This window comes from Lissotriton helveticus, chromosome 2_2 (genome assembly GCF_964261635.1).
Source record: "Lissotriton helveticus chromosome 2_2, aLisHel1.1, whole genome shotgun sequence".
NCBI lineage: Eukaryota > Metazoa > Chordata > Amphibia > Caudata > Salamandridae > Lissotriton > Lissotriton helveticus.
In genome coordinates, this window is record NC_136060.1 from 71,663,283 (window position 1) to 71,686,025 (window position 22,743).

Sequence of the window (22,743 nt, forward strand, 5' to 3'; positions counted from 1 at the left end):
GTGGTTTATTGGGATCCCAGCGATTCTGTGAGGTATTTAGAGTGTGTCTTAATAATAAATACATATTTTTATAACTACTATGTGGTTCTCCTTTCATTTAACCAATACAGTACGGTTGCATTCTGGTAAAACAAGCTACATAACATTCCTTCTAGACTAAGCCTGAAGGCTGCTCTCCACAGCTACCAATTGGAAAGCTTTCTAAGGTTATCTTTGACCTCTTGATTTCACCATAAGGGTTTTTTGGACTGGTGTAAGGTTGCCACTTTAATTAGTGGACATCATATACCAGGCCAACTTCTCACATCCATGACCTATCATATTTTCATATAGTTAAAAAGAGCCAAGGTCCGTGCAGGTAACAGCGGTAGGGCAGTGGTGCCGTGTAAGGAGGGATATCGAGGGACGATGCAGAGGGAAGATTTAATATTTAATTTTTCCTCTCATTGTGCCTCGAAATCCCCTCTTACAGTGCCCCACCGCCAAACTGCGGCTACCTGGACAGACCGCGGCATGTTAAAAATGTGCAGCCTCTTCCTATAATGTTTATTCTGGAGTTGGCCATGTCAAACTCCTTCCTATTGTATCTGCCACAGAGTTTACTATGTAAAACAATATAATACCAGTTCCTACTACATTGATCATAGAGTTCACAATGCAAAAGAATGTCCTGTTACATTTCACAGAGAGTTCTCAATGTGAAGTCTTTTCCTACTGAACTTGTCGGGGGCCCTCAAACTGTAAAACTGCTTCCTATTGCAAGTGTCAGATTTGACAACCCCTTTCTTATTGTGTTTGTCTGAAAGCTCACAATGTAAAAGTCTTTGGTGTTGTATTTGTTACAGAGTTCTCAATATAAAACTATGTGCATGGAATTTGGTAAGAAGTTCACAATAAAAAAATCCCTTCCATTTGTATTTATCAGGCATCACAATGAAAATCGCCCTCCTCTCGTATTTGTGAAAACTGTGAATCCCTGAGAAGTGAGTAGTTAATGTCTATAAGAGTCTTTCTCCTTTGTTATTTTGGAGCCTCTGTAACTCGGTCCCTCAAACTAGGGGCCGACTATCCCTTCTAGCACTTGAATATCAGAGTAATAGAATAATGATGCAGAGAAGCCCAATGTTGACTCTGGGAGGTGATGTGGGCTAGACAAATACAAAATTGACAATAAATCAATATTCAGCTAATGCTTATTTGAAAAGGAATGGTACTGTTATAAAACCGCATGTAAAAACAACGCACAAAGTCATGAATATGTACAAGATTTTAAGCGGAGTTTTAAATTGAAACCCCTCCTAACAGGCCCTATATGATTGCAGGGTACAAATCATGGTACCCAAATAACTTTCACAGGGGGCAACTAACTTGGTACTCTGTATTCTGTTATCTGTGTGGTACCAACTACCAAGTAACAATTTGCTCACCAACAGACTCTAACCTTAATTGCGTCACATAACGTTGTTCATGATGAGCAGGATTAGGGAAGAAGAATTTCTCGAGTCATTTGTAATGTAAAATAGAGGCCTATTGCATTTCTCACAACATTTAAAAATCAATAAAATAAGTCTATTGGCTTTAGCATAAATATGGCCCTGTGGTCTCTGCCTAAAGAGGCCAATCATACATTTTAGGCAGCCCCAAAGTCTACACTAGCATGAATATAAAGATACTTACCATTTACTGTGGTCGGGCCAACAAAGGGACACATCTGTAACATAGTTCAAAATGTAAAGCCCATTCACGTAGTGTTTGTAATGCATTCGGAATGTAAAATCCTTTCATATTGCATGTGTCAGAGTTAACAATGTAAAGACAGTTTGTATGTTTTTTTGGCAAGCAGTTTCATAAAGGTATATCAGATTTAACATGTTTTTTACAATACATAAATAATTAAGACCTCCTGCTTGCTTGCTAAAACGTTTCATAACAAACAGATCAGACCTATGGCATCTGAAATAACATTTTCGAATGACCCAATCTGGCTTATAGCTTTGATGATTATTGTTTTATCATCATTACTAACCGAGGCCTATTGCACTGAGCGTACAAGTAGTAATTTTTTCAGTGGAAACCCACAATTTCCTCTCTATCAATTATAGTAAGGAAAAAGAACAATATTAGGGCGGTGACAAAGTACCTCTCTTTGTATTGCTTCTTAGAGCTCTTTTTATTGTGTTCGTATAAGGTCTAGAAGTAGCATTGCTGTCCAAGCAGACTTAAAAGGACTATTTACAAACCGATTTTAGGTCGCATGCATTGCATGGGAAACATTGACATCTAATGAAATCAGAATGTTATGTGTCAGAAAAGAATATGGAGATCCCATAATCTGCAGCCCCAAAGCAAATCTACAAAAAACTACTTCCAGGCCGACATGCACAGCTCAACAAAAGAGACCCATTTAAAGGCAGGTGAATTATGTTTAAATTCTGCTTCACGTTTGCTTCTCAAGCCTCTACTTTGTCTTACTTATGTTGTGCTAGATGCTGATTTTCTTTTGAATTTGTATTTGCTTGTTGAAGGTTTTTGTGTAATTCAATCTGTGTTGTATCATTTCTTTGTCAGGGTTCATTCAATTTATATTGACTGTTTCTTGAGAAGACTGAGCACTAAACTCTACTTTACGCCGAGGACCTCCATTTTATTTGCATAGCAGCAGTGGTATCAAGGGGTGGTCACCCTTATTACATTCTCAATCGAAAGAAGAAGAATGTATGGGGTCATGTTAGTCCCGCGACTGAAATGTGTCTCAAAATTGGGCCCTATCAAACGCTAACATTTGTAGAAAAAACAAACCCTAAGTTGATAACTGCTGTTTTTCTGTTCGAGTTGCTTTGATCTATTTGATCACCTGTTTCTGATTTGTCTCTGCCTCTTCCTCTAAGCAAGGGTCCCTCTCCTTAACTCTACACCCATCATCCTCTTTCACTCCTTACTCATTTCGCGACCCTGTGGGCGTTACTGGTGTCATCAGTGATGGACTGGTCTTTAGGGAAGGCTAGGTGGGCCAGCTTGAAAGGGTCAGGGAGTGGGACATTTATTTAGGTCTCGTGGCCAATGGCTGGACCAAAAACACCATCCCACACACTGGCCCTTTCAAGCTGGCCCATTTGGTAGTGCAGAATGCCTGAAAAGCCAATCCTACAGTGGGTGCCGGCTTCTGAGGGGACCAAAACAGGCCCTGATGTGAGATACAAATATTATCTTAATATCAATGAAGCTGATTTGTTATCACTGAAGAGATCTGCTATGCTCCTGTCACTGGAGGGCTCTAATATAATCTTTGCATATCCCAAATAGTGGCATACTCTGAACACTGACATCTTATAAAGTTAAGGTTATAAACAATTAACATAATGCGGTGCATTTTGGCATATCAGTCTACATTGACGCCCATATTGACAACAGTATAACGGAGGATTGTAGCACCATCCCTCAAGTGAGACGCCTGGCTGACTTCACTCTTTCTGTACGCCTGTTACCTTCTTCGGATACATAAAACCTCAGGTTGGATGACCGCTTGCCGCAGCCAGCAGCAGACACTGGATTGATAATTTGAAAAAGGTACACATATATTATCGGGAGTTAACCAGAGATGACAGCATTCCATAAAATTATAAAATGCGCAGTGTGTCTTGTCTGTCTCACTTTCCTTAGCCATTACACTGTCAAGTGCTGCATTGGATAACTACACATCAGTAGTTATCAGACACGATATGAAAACACTCTCTGCATAGGTTCAAAATAAATACAACACTCTTCCAACCACACATCCTGAGTGATATAACTAGCAATCCATGTGGGTAAGTGCTTCAATGCCCCCACAAAGGGACAGTAAGATACAGATGTTAAAACAACAATACTTTTCATGAATGCAGGACTTCAATCCATGGGTGTCACCACACAATTATGAGAAGCCAGTGCTCATTGTTCAGTGTTTAGTTGTACCACCCAAAAGTCTAAACAAAAAACGATTGAGTTGGGGCTTCTAAAACATTGGAACTGCCTAAAAAGGGAGTTCATGAATTGCATAACTGTGAACAGTCAACAGACTGTATGATGCCCTACAGTGGTTATGCAAAAGCACGTTAAAATATATGACTCCGGGAGGAGCCAAGCTCGCGTCCGAGATGGCCGCGTTTTAGCTCGGCTCCGTTCACTCTCCTGTCTGCAACAACTATCCTGTACTTTATCCTGCCCCGGGAAGTATTCTACGATGTGCAGTGGAACGACGATACCTCACAGGCGCTTACCGTTTGCTCCGGTGGTTCCTGGGTGTCACGGATCCTGAGTTACGCCCCTGTCTGCTTCGGGGCCTCCGGAGCGGCCGGGCCTGGCACTCCTTGGCGGCGCCCGGGCTGGACGGGGTGCGGTGGCCGGCCCTTGGTGGTGGTGTGGAGTCGGTCGGAGAGGCCGATGTGCTAATAGACCGATTGCGGCCCCCCGGGCCTGGTCCGGCGGTCCTGCGGCCTGGTGTTGGGGCGCTGCCTTCCATGGATGGGGTTAACTGTACATCTGGCTCGTCTCCCCTTTGTTCTCCGACCCGGCCATTTTGAGTTCCTCCGCCCGGGCTCGGAGAACGGTGCCGGCGGCGTGTGGGGTGCCGGCGCATCGCCTTCTTCTGGTGGCCCCTCTTCCTGCCCTGGTGGCACCTCCGCCGGTGGCTGCCGGTATCCTATTTGGCCCCGTTGGTATCCGGGCGGGGGTTGGTGTTTGCAGCGGCCCCGCCGGGCTTCTAAGATGGCGGCGGGCCCCATGACTCTCGGCCTTGCTGGGACCGGCGATGCGGATCCGCCGCACGGCACGTGTTCTGAATACTGCAAAGGTGAGCCTACACTCGGCGACATCCTCGCCGCCCTGCGCTCCTGGGGGCACCCATGACCGCACCTATCGCTATCCTGGAGGGAGGTCCCTTGGCTGGGCCTGCCGGGCCCCCTCCGGTTTGTGCGGCTTCATCTCTGTTGTGTGCTGCTGGAACTTTCCTTGGGGTCGTGGACCTGGAGGCTGCTGTTGGTGTGGAAATACGGATGTCCGCTGCCCTTCTTCATCCTGTGCCTCCTTCTGCTCCGGAGGTTCGCCAGCCAGATCCCGTCTGGACCGCCCTTGATGGGTCTCCTTTTCCTCTTTTGCCTCACATGGCCGAACGAAGATCCTGTGACTGTGCCGCTGGACCGGCTTTCTCCGTGTTCTCTTCGGAACTGTGCCTGCTTTGCCTGAGGTTTACTGTACTTACTGGATCATCCGTGTCGCGATCGCTATGACTTGAGTGTATTTGTGATTCGACTCCCTGTTATTCACCTCCGTTTCCATGTGATCTGGTTCCTGCTTCGTTGGACGACTACAGTTTGCGAAAAACGAGGACAGGGTTGAGCTGATCTTGCCTCTGTTGACTGTTATTTTGTGGTATGGTTGGGTGATCCGTTTATAATTGTATGAATCGGTTTGATACTTCTTAACGTTCCTTGAGCTTATCCGTGTATATACCATCTTCCCGTGGGCTCTGAATATTCTCGGGCGGGGGGGTGGGAGCCGAAGGGGTTTTGATTCTGTGGCTCCTCTCCCGCTGTTTTTTCCCTGTTTTCCCTCCCCCCCCCCTTTTTTATCTACGTGCTTCTTTCTTTCTATATTTCTTCTATATTTCGGGTTCTAATTAGGGCGACAGGCACGCTGCTGGGGGGTAGGCCATAGCCTTCTGCAGGGGTGCAGGGTGGGCTGTGCGGGGTGGTGGGGGGGTCTGTTTTATTGTATCTTCCTATGTTCCTCTTTTGGTTCTATGGCTCTTATGTATCCCCTAATTTCGTGACGCGGTGTCGGCGCGTCGCCCCCCGGGGTGTTTGTGCTGGCATGGCCCTTTTGGTATGTCTGCTGTCACGGTTTACTACGCATCTGTTTCTCCTGTTGCCACTAGTTCCTTGTGCCGACTTAGTATTGGGTGCTTTGTTGGCCGTGGGGGGCGTGCACTGACGCTGCGCCCTCACTTTCCCCCTCCTTTTTTCCGATGTCCTTTTCCTCCCTTATTTTCCCTTTCCCCCCCCTCATTTTTCTTTTCCTTTCCTGGGTTGCTGTAACGGAGGGCTTTTAGTTTTGTAAGCGTACTTTTCGCTGTTTTACTATTATGTGCCATGGTAGTGGTGGGAGGGCGTTGAGCAGCGATTGTGATTGTTATTGATGTGGGACTCACGTTCTGCCTTTGCCAAAATGTGACTGTTCTTTTGGTCTTTTCCTGTATTCGAAACTTCGGCTTGCTCACGGCCCACCGCGGCCCTCTGGACTCTACAGATTGTCATTATCCTGCGAAACCCCCTTTTTCTATTATAAAATTAACCTACTCTTATCCTGTCCGTGATGGCGGCTCGAAGACTTGTTACCTTTGCCTTCATATGAGCTATTTAGAAATCCTGTTGTCGCTCCTGTATTGTCTTGTATGTCATTTTATTGTGGTGGCCGGCCCGGTGGGTTGTAGGCCCGTATCTGTGAGCGCCTTCTGTACAATAAAGGTTTTAAAAAAATATATATATATATATGACTCCAAGCTTATTTCTGCGAATAATGTTTGTGCAAAGGCCGCATTCTCAAATGCATACATACACCTTAAGTCTTGCCAAATATTTGAGCCAGGACACCTTCTTTCTTTGGTCCCTGGACCACTTTCTTCATTTTCTTGTGCCTAATAGATGTCTCATGAGACGGTTCGAGAAATATCAGTTCTTCGGAGTAGACAACTAGAAGGTCTCTGGTCAATGCACATGTAATATCTCTAAAGGACACATTGTGTGCTAATAATCTGCAAGCATCTGGCTCAAGTCCAAGTAATCTTTTCATGCCTTCATTTCTTTCTCCATTTTTCTCTTAGGAATACAAAGATCAAAATAACTGCTTTCTTTAAGCAATTTTGTATACCACAGACAGTAAGCATGCTAGTTTGCCAGCTTCCGCTGTCTCGCAGAGCTAACGTCATTTATAGAGACAGTACCTTGAGCCGTCTCTCCCTCATCCACTGGTTGGTCATTGAATCATTACATTTATCAACTATTGATTGACCCTAACTGTCGCCAATAACGGACGGAGTTTTGTCACTGAACTAAGGCATATGGCAGTTTCATGGGTGAGCCAAGGAAGGGGAGTGCATCTTCCTTATTTTTTTGTTCCTTGTAGGTTGTCCAGCTTTTTCTGACTTGGAAGACCTACATTTTTTAGCTTCGGAGCAACAATCGGAAGGGACCTCAATAATGTAGCCAAACATATTCATCATTTCGCTTAGCCTTGCTTGTTTTCTGAATATTTGCTTATCATGCAGTTTTGTAGTTTCTCTGTAAAATATTCAGTGTTGCTTATAACTTTTGAATGTATGCAGTGACGTGTTTATAGCAGACTATTAAGACGTTTTCTGTTTAAGATGGACCATTGAGCTAGTAGAGAATGCATGCATTTTTACAGAATTGTTATTCCTTCTTTCTCAACTTTAGGTCCTCTGGCTTGGAAGTCATCCAAAATATTATCAGTCATCCAAAAAATGATCAGTACTAGGGAAATTAACCATTGTTATTTTAATAGTTTACGATGTCAATAGTTCAGGAGGAAATTACATTAGAAAAGCACATTTATACAGCATATCAAAGCAGCTAAAAAACAGATATTCTGAACCAATTTAAGGGTCATATTTTTTTTGTAGAAGTCAATAGTCTTAATATTTTCTGAGAGGAAAACCACGTGGTGTGCGTTGAATGTTAATCCTTTCCCATTTTGATCTGTCACTGCATTATACATGTAAAAAATAAATATGTAATTGACTTTACTTTAGTTCCTTCATTTGTGAATTATCTACTATATAACAATGTGTAACTTGGTGATGTTTGTTTGCCCATGTGTGTGTTTAAGCATGTGTGACTCTTTTACAACTCTTGCGTGTGTATGTTTGCCTGTAGAGTTGGCAGGTTTTCTACTCTGTTTGTTGTTTGTGTGAGGTTGTAATTTAGTTTGTCTGTGTGCCATATAATGAAACCAGCCCTATTGGGATTGCTAATAATTTTTAAAAATGTTGCGCTGCTGTTTTTGTTTCTCTTTCTTGATTGTGTAATCTTGATTCCAGAGTTCACATATCTTATCATACGTTTTTTTGCCGCCAATGCATTCGGTCTTAAAACACATTTTTTTTTGTCCAACCACTTCAACCGACTCTGAATTTCTTAATCTCTTCTACTTCATCCGTGCCAGGGCTTCTTTGTCCAATCTATAATTGTGGCTGTATCTGTTTTTTTGCTTATATATTCCGCAGCTTGTATAACAGACAGTTGCATCTGGCTGTTCTTCGATATGGATGATGCTTACTGTGTGGTATATGTTAAGTAAAATAATCAATAGTAACGTAAGAAAAAAACAAGCCAAAATTCCTCAGAACCATTGGTGCTCCAGTTAAGTGTTCCATCGCATACTCCTTTGAAGTATCCTTCATCTCCGACAAAGATATATCATCTGTATACTTTAGGATGTGGCACTGTATTCCTTTTCAGAGGGGCTGCTGGCCAGATGTAGCACAGAAAATATTTCACTAGATAAACATGTTCCCCAAAAATCTCAATATCAATGGTATTTATTTGAAATATACACTTCTGAACAAACATTCTGTAAAAAGTAACACAGTGGTACAACAAAGTATCAAATTCCAGTTTATAGTTTCAGGTTGCATTCTCACATCATAATTAAAGGCTGGCTTAGATAGAGAGCCTCGAGACTGCTGGGCAGATGTGCAACAAGATGGGTCCTAAGGATGAACTGATTGTATCAAGGGTAGATTCACTGGCAAGAGGATGCAGTTGAAACATCCAAGCTGTTCAAAGGACCTACACCTAAATGGAGAAGAGGGTGGTACAGGCATAGATAGGTATTGTTATTAGTGGGTCGCAAAGCTCATGTTGCACGTATCTCATTAGGGTAAAAAGGTGAGGTGCCACATGCTGCCTTGAAACCAGGTCAATAAGTTTGAACACTGCCATCTTGGTGGTGGCAGGGGTGAGAAGGTGTATTGGTTGAGATTGAAAAGGGTTCATGTAGCCAAGCTGGTGATGTTATCCATGGAAACGGATGGAGGCAGGTGAGCGGTTAATGAGGGCCACAAAATGTATCAGCAATTTATGAATATGAAAGTGGTGATCTGTGTGCAGATAATGTTAATACTGAATAACTGGGACCTGCCTGCAGTAGGATGGAGGGGATAAAGGATGTCAGCCTTAAATTGCACATTGGAGTGCCTGGTGGAGGAGCAGGGTGTTAAAGTGTAACTTCAAAGAAGATAGGAAGCATGGGAACCTGATCCTTGCAAGTAACTTATTCCAGGATCCGATTAATTTGTCGTTAGAGGGGCGGACAGTTCAAAGTTGGGGATATCTATAAGGTGTGAGATGAGGGTGGAGTATCAGAAGGGGTAGAAGATCTGTACTTCGCCAGAGTTGAAGTTGTTGGAGAAACCAAAAAAGAGATGCTGGCAATGAGGTGACATCAGTTTAAAGGAAAAAGGTGGATACATGCTTGAGGAAGAGGGCAAGGGTCAGGTGAGAGTATGTGTGTGCGCGGATCAGTAAGGTAGATTGGAGTATGGGATGCAGAGGCTGCTGTGAGAGTGGGTGTGGCTAGAGTGCGTATTGGTAAGTCAAATAGCGTGTCTTGTTAGTGAATAATCACGTGCACATAAAGGGCAGAGAGTGGAGTAAAGACAAACTGTGAATCAAGACATCCGGTCCCAATTTTTAAATAAGGACCTGAAGATTCCAACAGTGGCTAAATCAATGCGATAGGTAAGTTAAATGCTGAGGGGAGTGTGATTCAGAAGAGATCCTACACGGGTGAAGTTGGGGTGGATCATTTAAGAGGTGGTCAACTCCACCTCTCAGCAAAAGAATGCATTTTCAATGAATGCGTTTATATTTTAGGTTCAGTCATTTGTACTTTCAGCAGAACAACACTAAATATTTACAAACACACGCCAAGAGTGCCATTTCCAAGTTGTCTTATTTCATCCTCACTGTTGAGTAGACGGTTTCTTCCTGAGGCAAAGGCTGGGCTCTGGAAACCTTACTTTTGGCATTGTCCAAATTTAAAGCGGCATAAAGAAGGCCATCTTCCACCTTTGGGAACAAAACATGTAAAACAAAACATAGTCACAAGTGATTTTATACAAAGTCATTAACATCTGGTTCGTTAAAGGTGCTAGTTTAATATAGAACATTTTTGGTTTCCCTCTTTACTACCTAGATGAACAAAACATGTAAAACAAAACATAGTCACAAGTGATTTTATGCAAAGTCATTAACATCTGGATCGTTAAAGGTGCTAGTTTAATATTGCACATTTTTGTTTCCCTCTTTATTACCTAGATGAAGTTTTCAGCAATTCAATTCGAAAGTGCAGGGGACAACCCCTGTGCAGCTCCCATTTTCATTTTGCCTCTGGATCCATGGCCAAGAGTGACGTTCAGATTGAAGGGCATTAACATATTCCTCCTTGTACTTTGGGCCATATTACCCATTATCTAATGTCACCTGATTCTCCAAATCCAAACAGAGAGAGCAGTAGCGTCTGGCAGGGAATGAGGGTGGAGGGGCCTGGGTTGGGAGCACGAAGGTGAGGGGACAAAATAGTAAAAAATAAACGTCACTTACCTCTTTTGCTGGCCACATCCCTCCTCCACTTCTCCAGGAGATCCAGAACTAGGAAGCACCCAGGATCCCCAAAGCTTTCACATTGTGACTTGCTCCCCCTAAGCCAATCACAACGCTGCAATGCAGAGTTGTGATTGGTCTGAGCCCGTGGATCGGTGCTCAGATAGGGAAAAGGGGCCAGGGCATGTTCCCCACCAGGCTGTGTACTGCAGCCTGATGGGGAACATGCAAAGTGTGCATGACTGTTTGGCCAGGCCATGACGGCCGGCCAAGCAGTCATGCGCACTTGGAGTGTGCAAACTACTCCGCGCCCTGTGCCTCTAGCCCCGCCCCACCCTAACTCAGCCCGAACTATGTTATTATTTTATTTTTCCTGCTCAAAGAGCAGTGGGGCAACACTCCTCCGCCCTAGCGGAGGAGCTACCCCTGAGAGAGAGATGACAAGGATAGAGAAAGGACACACAATTTTGCAGCAGACCGACAGAGAAAAAAGAAATGGCAAATTTCATACTGAGTGGCAGTTATTTAAGGGGTTGGATAATGAAGTTGTTCCTTTCATGTAAACATGTGGAACAGGTGTTCATTTAAGTTAAAAGATATTTCGGGTTACTGTGTGCATTCAGGGGCATGCTGAACGTCCGTGGGCTTTCTCATGGAAATTTGGGATGGTTGTACATGGTACAGATCTGAGTTACAATTATGCAGAGCTCTCCATTTGCCCATGTGAGGTATGAGTGGAATATTAAGTTCCATTCTTTTACATTGCATTCTGGCACTCTCCTCACTAGAAAACTAAACCTACAGGTATGAGAATGTAAAGTAAAAAACAATTGTTAAAGCATCATCCGCTATATTGGCAGAATTGCAACTTCTGTCTAGGTAGTGGTGGGCAAAGCTAACCATGAATCTTTGGTTTTTTTGCAGTGAAGTTTGGGGATTTCTTGATCATATACAAAGATTTCTATGTGTTCAACTCGCTGCTTAGAGTCTTTGGCCATGAGCAGTGAGATTGTGCATAAGGCCTGGTCTCATGCCAAGCTCTGCGTCCAGCATTTCCTGGGTCGTCAGGGGTTGGACCAGTGGGATGACCTTTATTTTTTTCAGTGATATTCTTAAATCATAATCCAAGAATTTCCTGCGTCCAACTCCACTGCACAAGGCCTTCAGCTGTGTCAAATGGGGTACTAGCCATAGGGTCTGACCTCTGGCCTGGCCCTGCATCCAATCCTTCACATGCGGCCTAACTCAGTTGCACAAGGCCTTTGTCATTGTGCAGTGGGTGTTGGCTGCAGGGTATGGCCTCCCACCCCCCCTTGTCATAACTGTCCATGCTGGCCAACACCTGTAGTGAACAAACTTTGGCCGTGGACAGTGTGGTTTGACCTCCGGTCAGGCCCTGCAGCCAACAATTGATGGGTTTGGTCGCAGCCTTTGGTTGAGTACAGCTGTAGGCAAGCCACCCATTTTGCCCTGATCACCCCCATTTTGTGACTGATGCTGGTGGTTTCCGACACTGAAAGAGGCCTGGTATCTACTAACCAGGCCCATGGCCAATTCTTAGTCCTCTAAAAGTATATGGTAAATGGTGTAAATGGTGTAATTCTAATTGGCAAAGATAATCTACCAGTAAGTCTCTAGTATATGGAAGGGCATTTAGGTTTGGAGACCACAGTGGACTTAAGTATGCACTGTTGTGGAGTCTGGTGTCATTTCATAGCCAGGCCTACATTGCAAACTGGTTTTCAAATAAAACTATGTCCAAATTCGAATTTGAAATTAAAAGTACTTCCAACGTCCAAAGCTACCTTTTTATTACCTATAACTCACCTCTAAGGTCTGCCATAGGTAACCCAATGGTAGGGTGCATTGTTATAAAAAGCAAAGCCAATATAAGATGTTTTGTGTGCCCTGGTAGGGATAAACAGCCAATGCTGTTTTTCATTCATTCATTAATAATTTATTTCGGCCTCTGGGACCATTAAAGTGCATCATTAAATATAAATAATAAACACGTTTGGTTAAAAACAGTGAGTGCTGACCAGGATCCTCTGTACAATAGTCCGCCCACAAATGAAAGGGACACAACGCACAATACATAGGTACAGCAGGGATGTGAAATCGTATGCTGTGACATAAGCCAGTTAAAATAAAACATCGTTGATAAAATTGTTAAAAGCAACCATCCCTATAGAAATAGACAAATTATAAAATTTATACTAAAAAGGGACGGTGGGACAGCGATGCAAGGTGTAAGGCCTGGCTAAAAGCATGCTCGCCAATCGGCGGTTCATACAACTCTTCAACCCCCTGAAAACTACTTTACGTAAACCCGGCGAATGTGCCACATACAATTTAAGAAGCGCGAAACAGCAAAAACAATTGGTGAGTGTCATACTTTAGGACTCCGTAGGCCTCCATAGCCCGCACAAAACTTAAATGTTTACATAATTGGATTAACCAACACTTGTGCGGCAGCCAATTGGCGGGACAGAGGAGCAAAATAAGTAATTTAGATTCTGCCTTGTATTTATGCAGGACATTCACCCGTTTGTTCTCTCACCAATTTACTGGTGTATGCAGCCAGTGGAAGAGTCCCCAGTCTCAATTGTATGTACAGTTTCCTAGCCAGTGGGGGTTGAGCAAAGTCTATAAAGCTTTCCCTACTGTATACATCCTTTACCATTAGAAAATCTGCAGTTAAACGACCACTGGAGGTGCATTCTCGGATGGACATTAGATTAGCTGCTCTATAGGAATTAACTAGGTCCAACTTGGAAAGCTTAGTACACAAAGTCTTGGGCGTACTCCAGATATCCGGCTTGTCCAACTTGGAGGCAAGGTCCCTTATATGGCAGAACGATGAGATTTTCTTTATAGTACAAATGTTTAAAAGCTCAGTTAGCTCAACCCTAAAGTCAGACAACTCTGGTCACCCACAACCTCCACCAAAAAGTTGGAAGTCTCAGGGCAATTTCCTCATCAAGCGGCCTCATTCCGAGGTCCATGCGAAGGGGAATTAGGGGGGTGCTGCGCGGTAAGCCTAATAGCTGGCGCATAAAGTTGTTCTCCACCTTTATCAGATTGCCAGAAGGGCAATGCTCCTACAACTCCACCCCATAAAGTGTGGCACCCCTCGCTTGGGCTTTGTAGATTTCCACCTCGGGGGGGGGGGGCTGGTTTAAAAGTTGAGGATATGTACAATTTCATTATGCCACCCACTGTCTGTGTTAATCTAAACCTTGCTTTATCCAATTGTGGACCCCATTCAAAATTTTCTGCCAAGGTAACTCCTAGTTAATCGAATATCTTAACTCTTTCTAGAGGAGTGCCATGTAGGGAAGGATTTGGGCGAGTTGTGTGGGGAGGGTTGATGACCATATATTTCGTTTTAGCTAGATTGATCTCCAGCCCTCTTAACTTACAAAAAATTTGAAAACCATCTAAAATACGCTGAATGCCCATAAGCAATTTTGAAAGTAGCAGAGTATTGTCTCCGAGCATCAGCGCAGGGACCTTCCCTGAGGCATCATTGTCCTTAATTGTTTTAAGATGATTGATAAGACCATTTATAAAAAGGCAAAATAAAGTAGGAGCTAAAACACATCCCTGTCGTACCCCCTTTTGAACAGGGAAACGGAAAGTAAGTTCCCTGTGCCTACCAGAGCGTACTTGTGCGAAGTTATTGAGGTGTAACCTCTTAATGACATTTAAAAGGTATAGAGGAATCCCTAGGTCACTCAGCACCCTCCAGAGTTTTTCTCTAGGTACAAGGTTGAAGGCTGACTACAGATCAACAAATATTAGATAGCGGCTGCCACCCTCTATAGTCACCGTTTTCCAGTAAAGTAGTTGTAATCTAAATATCTGGTCAACGGTTGACATTTTTGATCTAAAGCCGGCCTGGTAGGGACTTAATATTTGCTCTTCTTCCAGCCAGCCCTGAAGGCGGTCCAGGAGCACCCAACCAAACTGTTTTTAGGGGATATCAATTAGGCTAATCGGCCTGTAGTTGAAGGGTGTGAGGGGACAACCTTTTTTAAATATGGGAACAATCACAGCCCCTCACCAAGTGTCAGGAGGATTCGAGCCCTTCAGAACCGCGTTAAATAAGGCACACCGATATGGAACCCATATTGAGGGTTCTTCGTGGAACAAGCCCCCGGCAATTCGTCTAAATCTGGGGCTTTGTTGCATTGGAGCTTGTTAATGCCGTTCCTCCTTTCGGTGCTAGTGATCTCCATTTCCCCCACTGGGGGTGCCTCGGATACCGTGCTGGTGGTGCTAATATTATCAGAGCCAGCGTCCCCATGGGAATATAATGACCCAAAATGGGTCTCCCAAGCTTCTGGGGGGCTATATTGGGCTCAATAGCCGGTCTCCCTTCCCTGTCACCCGTGCTCACTATTGCCCAGAAGGTTTTCAAGTCTTTGTCATTCAGAGCGCTCCTGAGCATTTCCCACCTTTCTTGTTCCCAGTTCATTTTCCCCAGCTGGATCGACCTTTGGTTTCTAGCCCTGGCAGATTTGATTTGCGTGTTAGGAAATAAGGTCAACAGACTGAAAAAAGAAGAAAAAGTTATTTCTTAAAAGAACCCTCACTCACCCTAGTGGTGACATGCTTCATCATGGGGTTCCCACAGGAGGGACCGAGTGCCCCCCCCTGTGTGCTACAACGCCTGCAATTGCAGCGGAGCAGGTTGTCTTGAACGAAGTGTCTCAACGAAAAGTGAATGGTGATGTGAGTGAATACTAAAAGATCACAACTGGACCCAGACCAACTTTATTAGTGGACCAATTGCTCACATTAAAAACAGTGAGGACACAAAATGGTTTTTGATTAGAACCATTGTGTCCTAAAGTGGGTGGTCAACATGTTTCTGCTGTTTGATGCGTATTTAGCTCAGCTTTCTTCAGGACCAGTGGAAAAATTACTAAAAAGCCCCCGGGGGTCCACGCACGCTAAGGCGTGTCCACTCCGTGAGGACAAATGTGAAAAATCAAGGAAAAAAATATTATTATTTTCCTATGTGACTCACGGTTTTACCCGCAACATGTACTCCTGGAATTAGCCTGGAGAGTATCTGTGAATTAACAAAAAATACGTATCAGCATTATTTGTTTAACATACAGTCTTATTGACCTACAATCTAAATGACCCAAAGGGTCAGAACCATCTGAATCTAAGGGAATAGCCATAGTTTTAATCTCTGTTTCCCTTAGTTCTTGGGTGACCAAAGAACACGACTAATTTGTTGTCGATTTCTCATGCTCGCCTTTTAAATTGAAGGACTTAAAACTTTACAACGTAACTCCTGAATAATGGTAGTGAATCACTCCTAAGGCTCACAAGGAGTCATGTGAAGTAACTTAAAATTCAATGTAAAACCCCGTTAAAAAACGGAACCAAAGCCCTAGTCAAAGAGCCTTCAGAACCGGAGTCATAGAGAAATTAAGGGCTTAAAATCAACATACACTTACATCGCTCGTGGTTTGAGCAAGCCACATGGATTTACAGAGCGGCAGTGTCTTCACGCTGTGCTCCGTCTAACGAAAAAGAGCAAAGAGTAAAGATAGAGGCTGGTTACGATGCATCTATTCCCACACACTCTATCGCCATATTATGCCATATCAATGCGAAGAAAGTACTTACGCCTACAGAACCGGAGTCATAGAGACATTAAGGGCTTAAAATCAACATACACTTACATCGCTCGTGGTTTGAGCAAGCCACATGGATTTACAGAGCAGCAGTGTCTTCACGCTGTGCTCCGTCTAACGAAAAAGAGCAAAGAGTAAAGATAGAGGCTGGTTACGATACATCTATTCCCACACACTCTATCACCATATTATGCCATATCAATGCGAAGAAAATACTTACTGCGGGCACGCAGTAAGTACTTTCTTCGGGCACGCAGTAAGTACTTTCTTCGCATTGACATGGCATAATATGGTGATAGAGTGTGCGGGAATAGATGTATCGTAACCAGCCTCTATCTTTACTCTTTGCTCTTTTTCGTTAGACGGAGCACAGCGTGAAGACACTGCCGCTCTGTAAGTCCATGTGGCTTGCTCAAACCACGAGCGATGTAAGTGTATGTTGATTTTAAGCCCTTAATTTCTCTATGACTCCGGTTCTGTAGGCTCTTTGACTAGGGCTTTGGTTCCGTTTTTTAACGGGGTTTTACATTGAATTTCAAGTTACTTCACATGACTCCTTGTGAGCCTTAGGAGTGATTAACTACCATTATTCAGGAGTTATGTTGTAAAGTTTTAAGTCCTTCAATTTAAAAGGCGAGCATGAGAAATCGACAACAAATTAGTCGTGTTCTTTGGTCACCCAAGAACTAAGGGAAACAGAGATTAAAATTATGGCTATTCCCTTAGATTCAGATGGTTCTGACCCTTTGGGTCATTAAGATTGTAGGTCAATAAGACTGTATGTTAAACAAATAATGCTGATATGTGTTTTTTGTTAATTCACAGATACTCTCCAGGCTAATTCCAGGAGTACATGTTGCGGGTAAAACCGTGAGTCACATAGGAAAATAATAATAATTTTTTCCTTGATTTTTCACATTTGTCCTCACGGAGTGGACACGCCTTAGCGTACGTGGACCTCAGGGGGCTTTTTAGTAATTTTTCCACTGGTCCTGAAGAAAGCTGAGCTAAATAAGCATCAAACAGCAGAAACATGTTGACCACCCACTTTAGGACACAATGGTTCTAATCAAAAACCATTTTGTGTCCTCACTCTTTTTAATGTGAGCAATTGGTCCACTAATAAAGTTGGTCTGGGTCCAGTTGTGATCTTTTAGTATTCACTCACATCACCATTCGCTTTTCGTTGAGACACTTCGTTCAAGACAACCTGCTCCGCTGCAATTGCAGGCGTTGTAGCACACAGGGGCGCACTCGGTCACTCCTGTGGGAACCCCATGATGAAGCATGTCACCACTAGGGTGAGTGAGGGTTCTTTTAAGAAATAACTTTTTCTTCTTTTTTCAGTCTGTTGACCTTATTTCCTAACACATAAATTTTCTAAGTTTGGTTTCTAGTAAGTAGGGACTATGTCACTTGTATCTTTATAGTCTTTATGAGTAGGTACTCTTTTGTTGTTGCATCATATTGAATAGGGGTTGAAGAGTGACCTCCCAAACCCTCCCTCTCTTGTTGATTATATAGATTTGATTTGCGGCCTGACGTTAGCCTTAACTGCCTCCAGGAGATCCCGCCTTTGCCTTGCGGCACTGGTCATTAAACCAGGGGCACTTATTATGACTATTTTCTCTGGCACGGATTACCGGGAAGAAAACCTCCCCCAGTTTCGTGGAGAGCTCAGAGTGTATTTTCCCTATCCTATCTAGATCCGTGCTGTCACCCTCCGCATAGACTGCCTCCCACATTCCAACTAGTGATGGCGCTGCTGGCTGATAGATTTTAGCTAGCTTCGCGGGACACTGTTGGATGTGGGCCCATCTAAGGTTTCCTCTGGTGTTAGTCACCACTAGAGCACTGTGGGAATTGACGACTGGAGGGAAATGTTTGGCAATGCCCAGGTCCCAATGTTTGAGGGTCAAGATCAAGGCGTTGTAGTCACTATCCTATCTTTGTTCAATGCAAAAACCAATGGACTTTTCCCCAGAGTCTTGTTTCCACCAGAAAATAGTGGATAAGAGAAGCCTGGCCTACTCTGTTAAATGTGAACTGCCCTGGTTGGTCAAATTTAGTCAGGCCACTGCATGCTCTTAAACAGCCAATGTTGTTTTTCCCTAGTGTAGTGCTTCTAGCCCTATAGGCTAACACGCGGGAGGATTTAATACATTTAATAAAGTCTATCTTTGCATTGTGCTGATGTGGCTGCCGGTAGTAGGTGAATTCATAGAGAAACGAATACATAGAAACCACTATGAAGGAAACCAAATCATGGTAAACCATTTTTAATGAAACATTTTGCATTTAAAGTAAGCATAATTTTAAAGCAAATCCAAAATTACATTAAACTTGGTTGGAGTCTAGAAATACTGTGTGATTTTTGGGCTAGGGATGGATCATGTTTAGGCTATTTAGAGGCTTCTTAGAGGTCAGAAATAATTGGCGTTTGGGCATAGAATTAGGTTTTTAGGGTTCAGAGATGGGTGCAGTGTAGGAATGGTGAGAGCTTTTAAGGGTTCGGGATGAGTGATGTTTAAGTGTGTTAGGTGTTTTTAGGTTTCAGGGATGGGCAGAGAGTATGGATGTCAAAACGTTTTAGGGTTTATGGATGGGTTGAGTTTAGGGTTGGTGAGGATTTTTAGGCTTCCATTATGGATAGCAGCTGGGGTGGTGAGGAGATTTTAGGGTTCAGGATGGGGTAGAGTTTAGAGCGGTGAGGAGTTTTAAGGATTAAGGAATGGGTGGAGTTTAGATGTAGAAAGGGGTTCTATGGCTCAGGGATGAGTAGTATGGGTGATGAGTTCTTATGGGTAATGGGTGGCTGGTGTTTCAGGATGGTGAGGGTTTTTTAAAGTTTGAGAAAGGGTAATGCTTGGATATGCTGCGGTGTTTAAAGAGGTATGGGATTGGTGGGGTTTAGGCATATAATGGGGTTTTAGGTTATAGGATGGGTGGGGTTAGGGGTCGTGAGTTATGTTTTGGTGTAGAAAGGGCTTTTAGGCTTCAGGGATGATCATTGTTTAGGTGTGGTCAGGGGTTTTAGCGGGCAGGGATCGATGGTGTTTACGGGTGGTGATGATTCAGAAAAGTAAATGCCTGACATTGTAGACATTATAAATATGAAACAATGTCCCCTGAAGTAAAGCACTGAAATAAATATCTCCAACAAAAATGTTTCTGACAGACCTTCATCCATTGCATTTTCACATAATAAATAAGCATTCAAAGGCCAATTTCAACCAAAACGACTTTCTATGATCTGGTGTCTATGAAAAAATACATGCTAGTCAATTCTAAAAATTTCCATTAAACAATTTAGATGAAATGGTTTCTCAGTAATAATATTCCATGAAATCATTTTTCTATGAAATCACATACAACCGTGGCTGCCACCTTGTTTGTCTTCTCCTGCATCTGCAGATGGGTATGGGAGAGTAGGGCCAAGATCATCTGCAAAGTCCAGGTCGTCAAGCTGCATTGAAGGTGTCCACTGAACCCCATTTCTTCTCTTTGCTATAAATGTCTTCATGATACAGTCTATGGCCAACAAAAAGGGGAAAAGGCAGGAGCAAACAACCCTGGCAGACTATGGTCCACTCTTGGAAGGCCTCGGTGAGTTATCCTCCATGGACTATCTTGCAGGTCATTCCCTTGTAAGTGTCTTGATGATTCTCACAAATTTATCTGGCACACCGTAGTGGTGGAGGAGTTTCCAAAGGGTCTCTCCGGCCACTGTTGAATGCCTTCTCATAGTGTATGAAGTTGGCATGGAGGGAGTAGTTCCATTCCCTCTATTGCTCAACAATGATGCGCAGTGTTGCAATCTAGTCTATAGAGGATCTATCTTTGCAGAAGCCAGCTGGCTGATTTCACAACTGAGCATCGTGTTTCTTTATTCTGTTCATGAAGACTCTGTTGAACACTTTGCCTTGGGTTGATAGAAGAGTTATGCCTCTGTAGTTTGTGCAGTTACTAAGGTAACCCTCCTTTGGGATCTTGATGACATTTCCCTCCTCCCAGTCTGAAGGCATCTTTTCCTCATCCTAGATCCTACCAAACATGAGGTGGAGCATATCTACTGATGTTTCAATGTCTGCCTTCAGTGCCTCTGCAGTAAGGTTGTCGGGTCCTATAGCCTCCCCATTTTTCAGATGTTTTATGACTTGCCATCATTTTCCTTGGTTGGTATGCTGCAGTCGATGGGCAAGTCCTTGTCGGCTGGCTGGATGTCTGGCGGACACTGCAGCATGGGCTGGTTCAGCAGTCCTTCAAAGTGCTTCACCCATCTTCGGTGTTGGCCTTCATTACCCATGACTGTCTTCCCAACTTTGTCTTTAACTGGTCTTTCGGGCTTGCTGTATCTGCTGGAGAGTTTCCTTGTTATGTTGCAGAGTTCTTTCAAGTTTCCATGACTTGCTGCTTCCTGGGTTTCTGTGGGAGGACCATTGATGAATCTTCACTTGCAAGCTCTAAGTTTTTATGTGCTTCCTTGTTGGTTTTATTGTATTCGCCTTAAGCCTTTGCTTTTTCTGCTCTTGTTCAGCTGGTGTTGACTTCAGATTTCTTTCTCTTTCTGTCTTGCATTTTGCGGAGAGTCTCAGTAAAGAGCCATTCTTTATGCTGGTGTTTCTTGTGACCCGGTACCTCCTGGCAGGTTGGTGTCACTGTTTCTTTGATCTTCTCCCACTGACATTCTACTGGGTCTCTGCATCCTCTGTCATGTCTGCTCCTCTCATCACTCTCACATCCTGCAGGGATCTCCGTAACCTCTTGGCAATGCAGACAGGGTCAGTATGATTCTTTGTTGAATGGTCTGGTGACACCCACATTGCCATGTGTATTCTTTTGTGTGGGAATACATTACTGCCTATCACCAAACTGTTCTGGCCACAGAGATCTGCAAGCCTTTCACCATACTCGTTCATGTCACCAAGGTCATGGTTGCCCATGACTTCTGCGTACACAGTGTTGTCACTTCCAATCTTGGCATTGAGGTCCCCCATTAGTATGGTGCTGTCTATTTCGAGGTATTTCTCTAGGATGGGCTGGAGTCTGCTGCAAAATTGTTATTTTCCCTCTTCCTTGCTGTCAGTTGTAGATGCATAGTACTTGGATAACATTAATTTTGATCCTCTTTTTCTTTGCAGAAGGTCGCTGTGATGATTCTGGGACCCTGGGCTTCCCATCCAATCAGATCTCTGTTAGCTGCTGACATTAGCATCAGTGCTACTCACTGAGTATGCGGGGGTACAACTTGGCCAAGGCTAACACTGGCAGCACAACTGCAGCTACTTTTGCAGGTAAATGCACTATAAGAGGTTGGAGCATTCACCTACCTGGGCAGTGTCATTGACAAGCAGGGCAGTACAGACACCAATGTGAAGGCAAGAATCAGCAAAGCAAGGGCTGCATTAATTCAGCTAAAGAAGATTTGGAGTTCCAAGGACCCAACGATGCAAACCAAGATCAGGCTCTTTAACACCAACGTAAAATCAGTCTTTCTGAAACTTGAAGGACAACTGTGACCTCTGCCAACAAAGTCTAGACCTTAATCGAAACCTCCCTAAGGAAAATCCTCCAAATCTGCTGGCCAAACACCATCAGCAACAACGACCTGTGGCAGCTCCCTGCTCATGAAGAACTCATGAAAAGACACTGGAGCTGGATAGGTCACACCCTCCATAAGCCCACATCAAACACCACCAGGCAAGCTCTGAACTGGAACCCAAAAGAAAAAAGGAAAAGGGGAAGGCCAAGAAACACCTGGCTCAGAGGCCTCGAGGCTGAGGACAGAGTTAACTGGGGAGTCCTTGTTGATGCCCTATACCCCAGGAGGGGTAGTAGGCATACATAAGTATATTTTAATTGGATCTAGCTAGCAATACCATCATAAGTATCAAAATATCTTGCAATGGTCAGATTTATTATAACAATTACAAGAAAGTTGTTTTAGAGCTTACTTCCCAAAGTTACCTAAAGCAGGCCTATAGCAGCCTCTTCTGATTGGTCAGCCTTTTCACAGTCTGAGCCAAGCTGCTACCTGAGTAGGTGTGAAGTGGCCTGGGGCTGCAAAAACACAGCCATTTTGTGGAAGGAGATGTGCTACCTGGAGAAGCCAGTGAGAAGAAGGGGGTGGGATGATAAACAGGACTTCAAAGACAGAAGCCTCTGCAGAAAACAGATGTCACAGGACCCACCTCCCCCACTTTCATGATTATTAGCCAGGTGGAATCCCCCCTAATTAAATTAGGAGAGGGGATGTTAGAGGGGATTGTAGTCAGTTGTTAGCCACACTGGGTTGGCTACACAGACACACACACACACAGAAAAGATTTTCTCTGTTTTTTTTGGGGAAATAATGCATTCCAAGTCACAAATATGTTACAGTGGTCAGAGCAGGGAGGGGGCAGCTGTATTCTGATTTGTTAAGGTGT

General features: G+C 43.7%; 1 protein-coding gene across 2 annotated transcripts in view; it reads right to left on the bottom strand.

Moving 5' to 3' along the window:
- Positions 1 to 8,397: 8,397 nt before the first annotated feature.
- LOC144821270 (uncharacterized) overlaps positions 8,398 to 22,743 on the bottom strand; it is a 715,860-nt gene continuing 701,514 nt past the window's right edge. Inside the window, exon 8 of one of the 2 annotated variants that reach the window (XM_078678101.1) lies at positions 8,398 to 10,124. In XM_078678101.1, coding sequence (XP_078534227.1) covers positions 10,008 to 10,124 — 117 coding nt within the window. In that variant the 3' untranslated portion in view covers positions 8,398 to 10,007. The remainder of the gene's footprint in view (positions 10,125 to 22,743) is intronic. The other variant, XM_078678100.1, reaches the window with a different exon arrangement.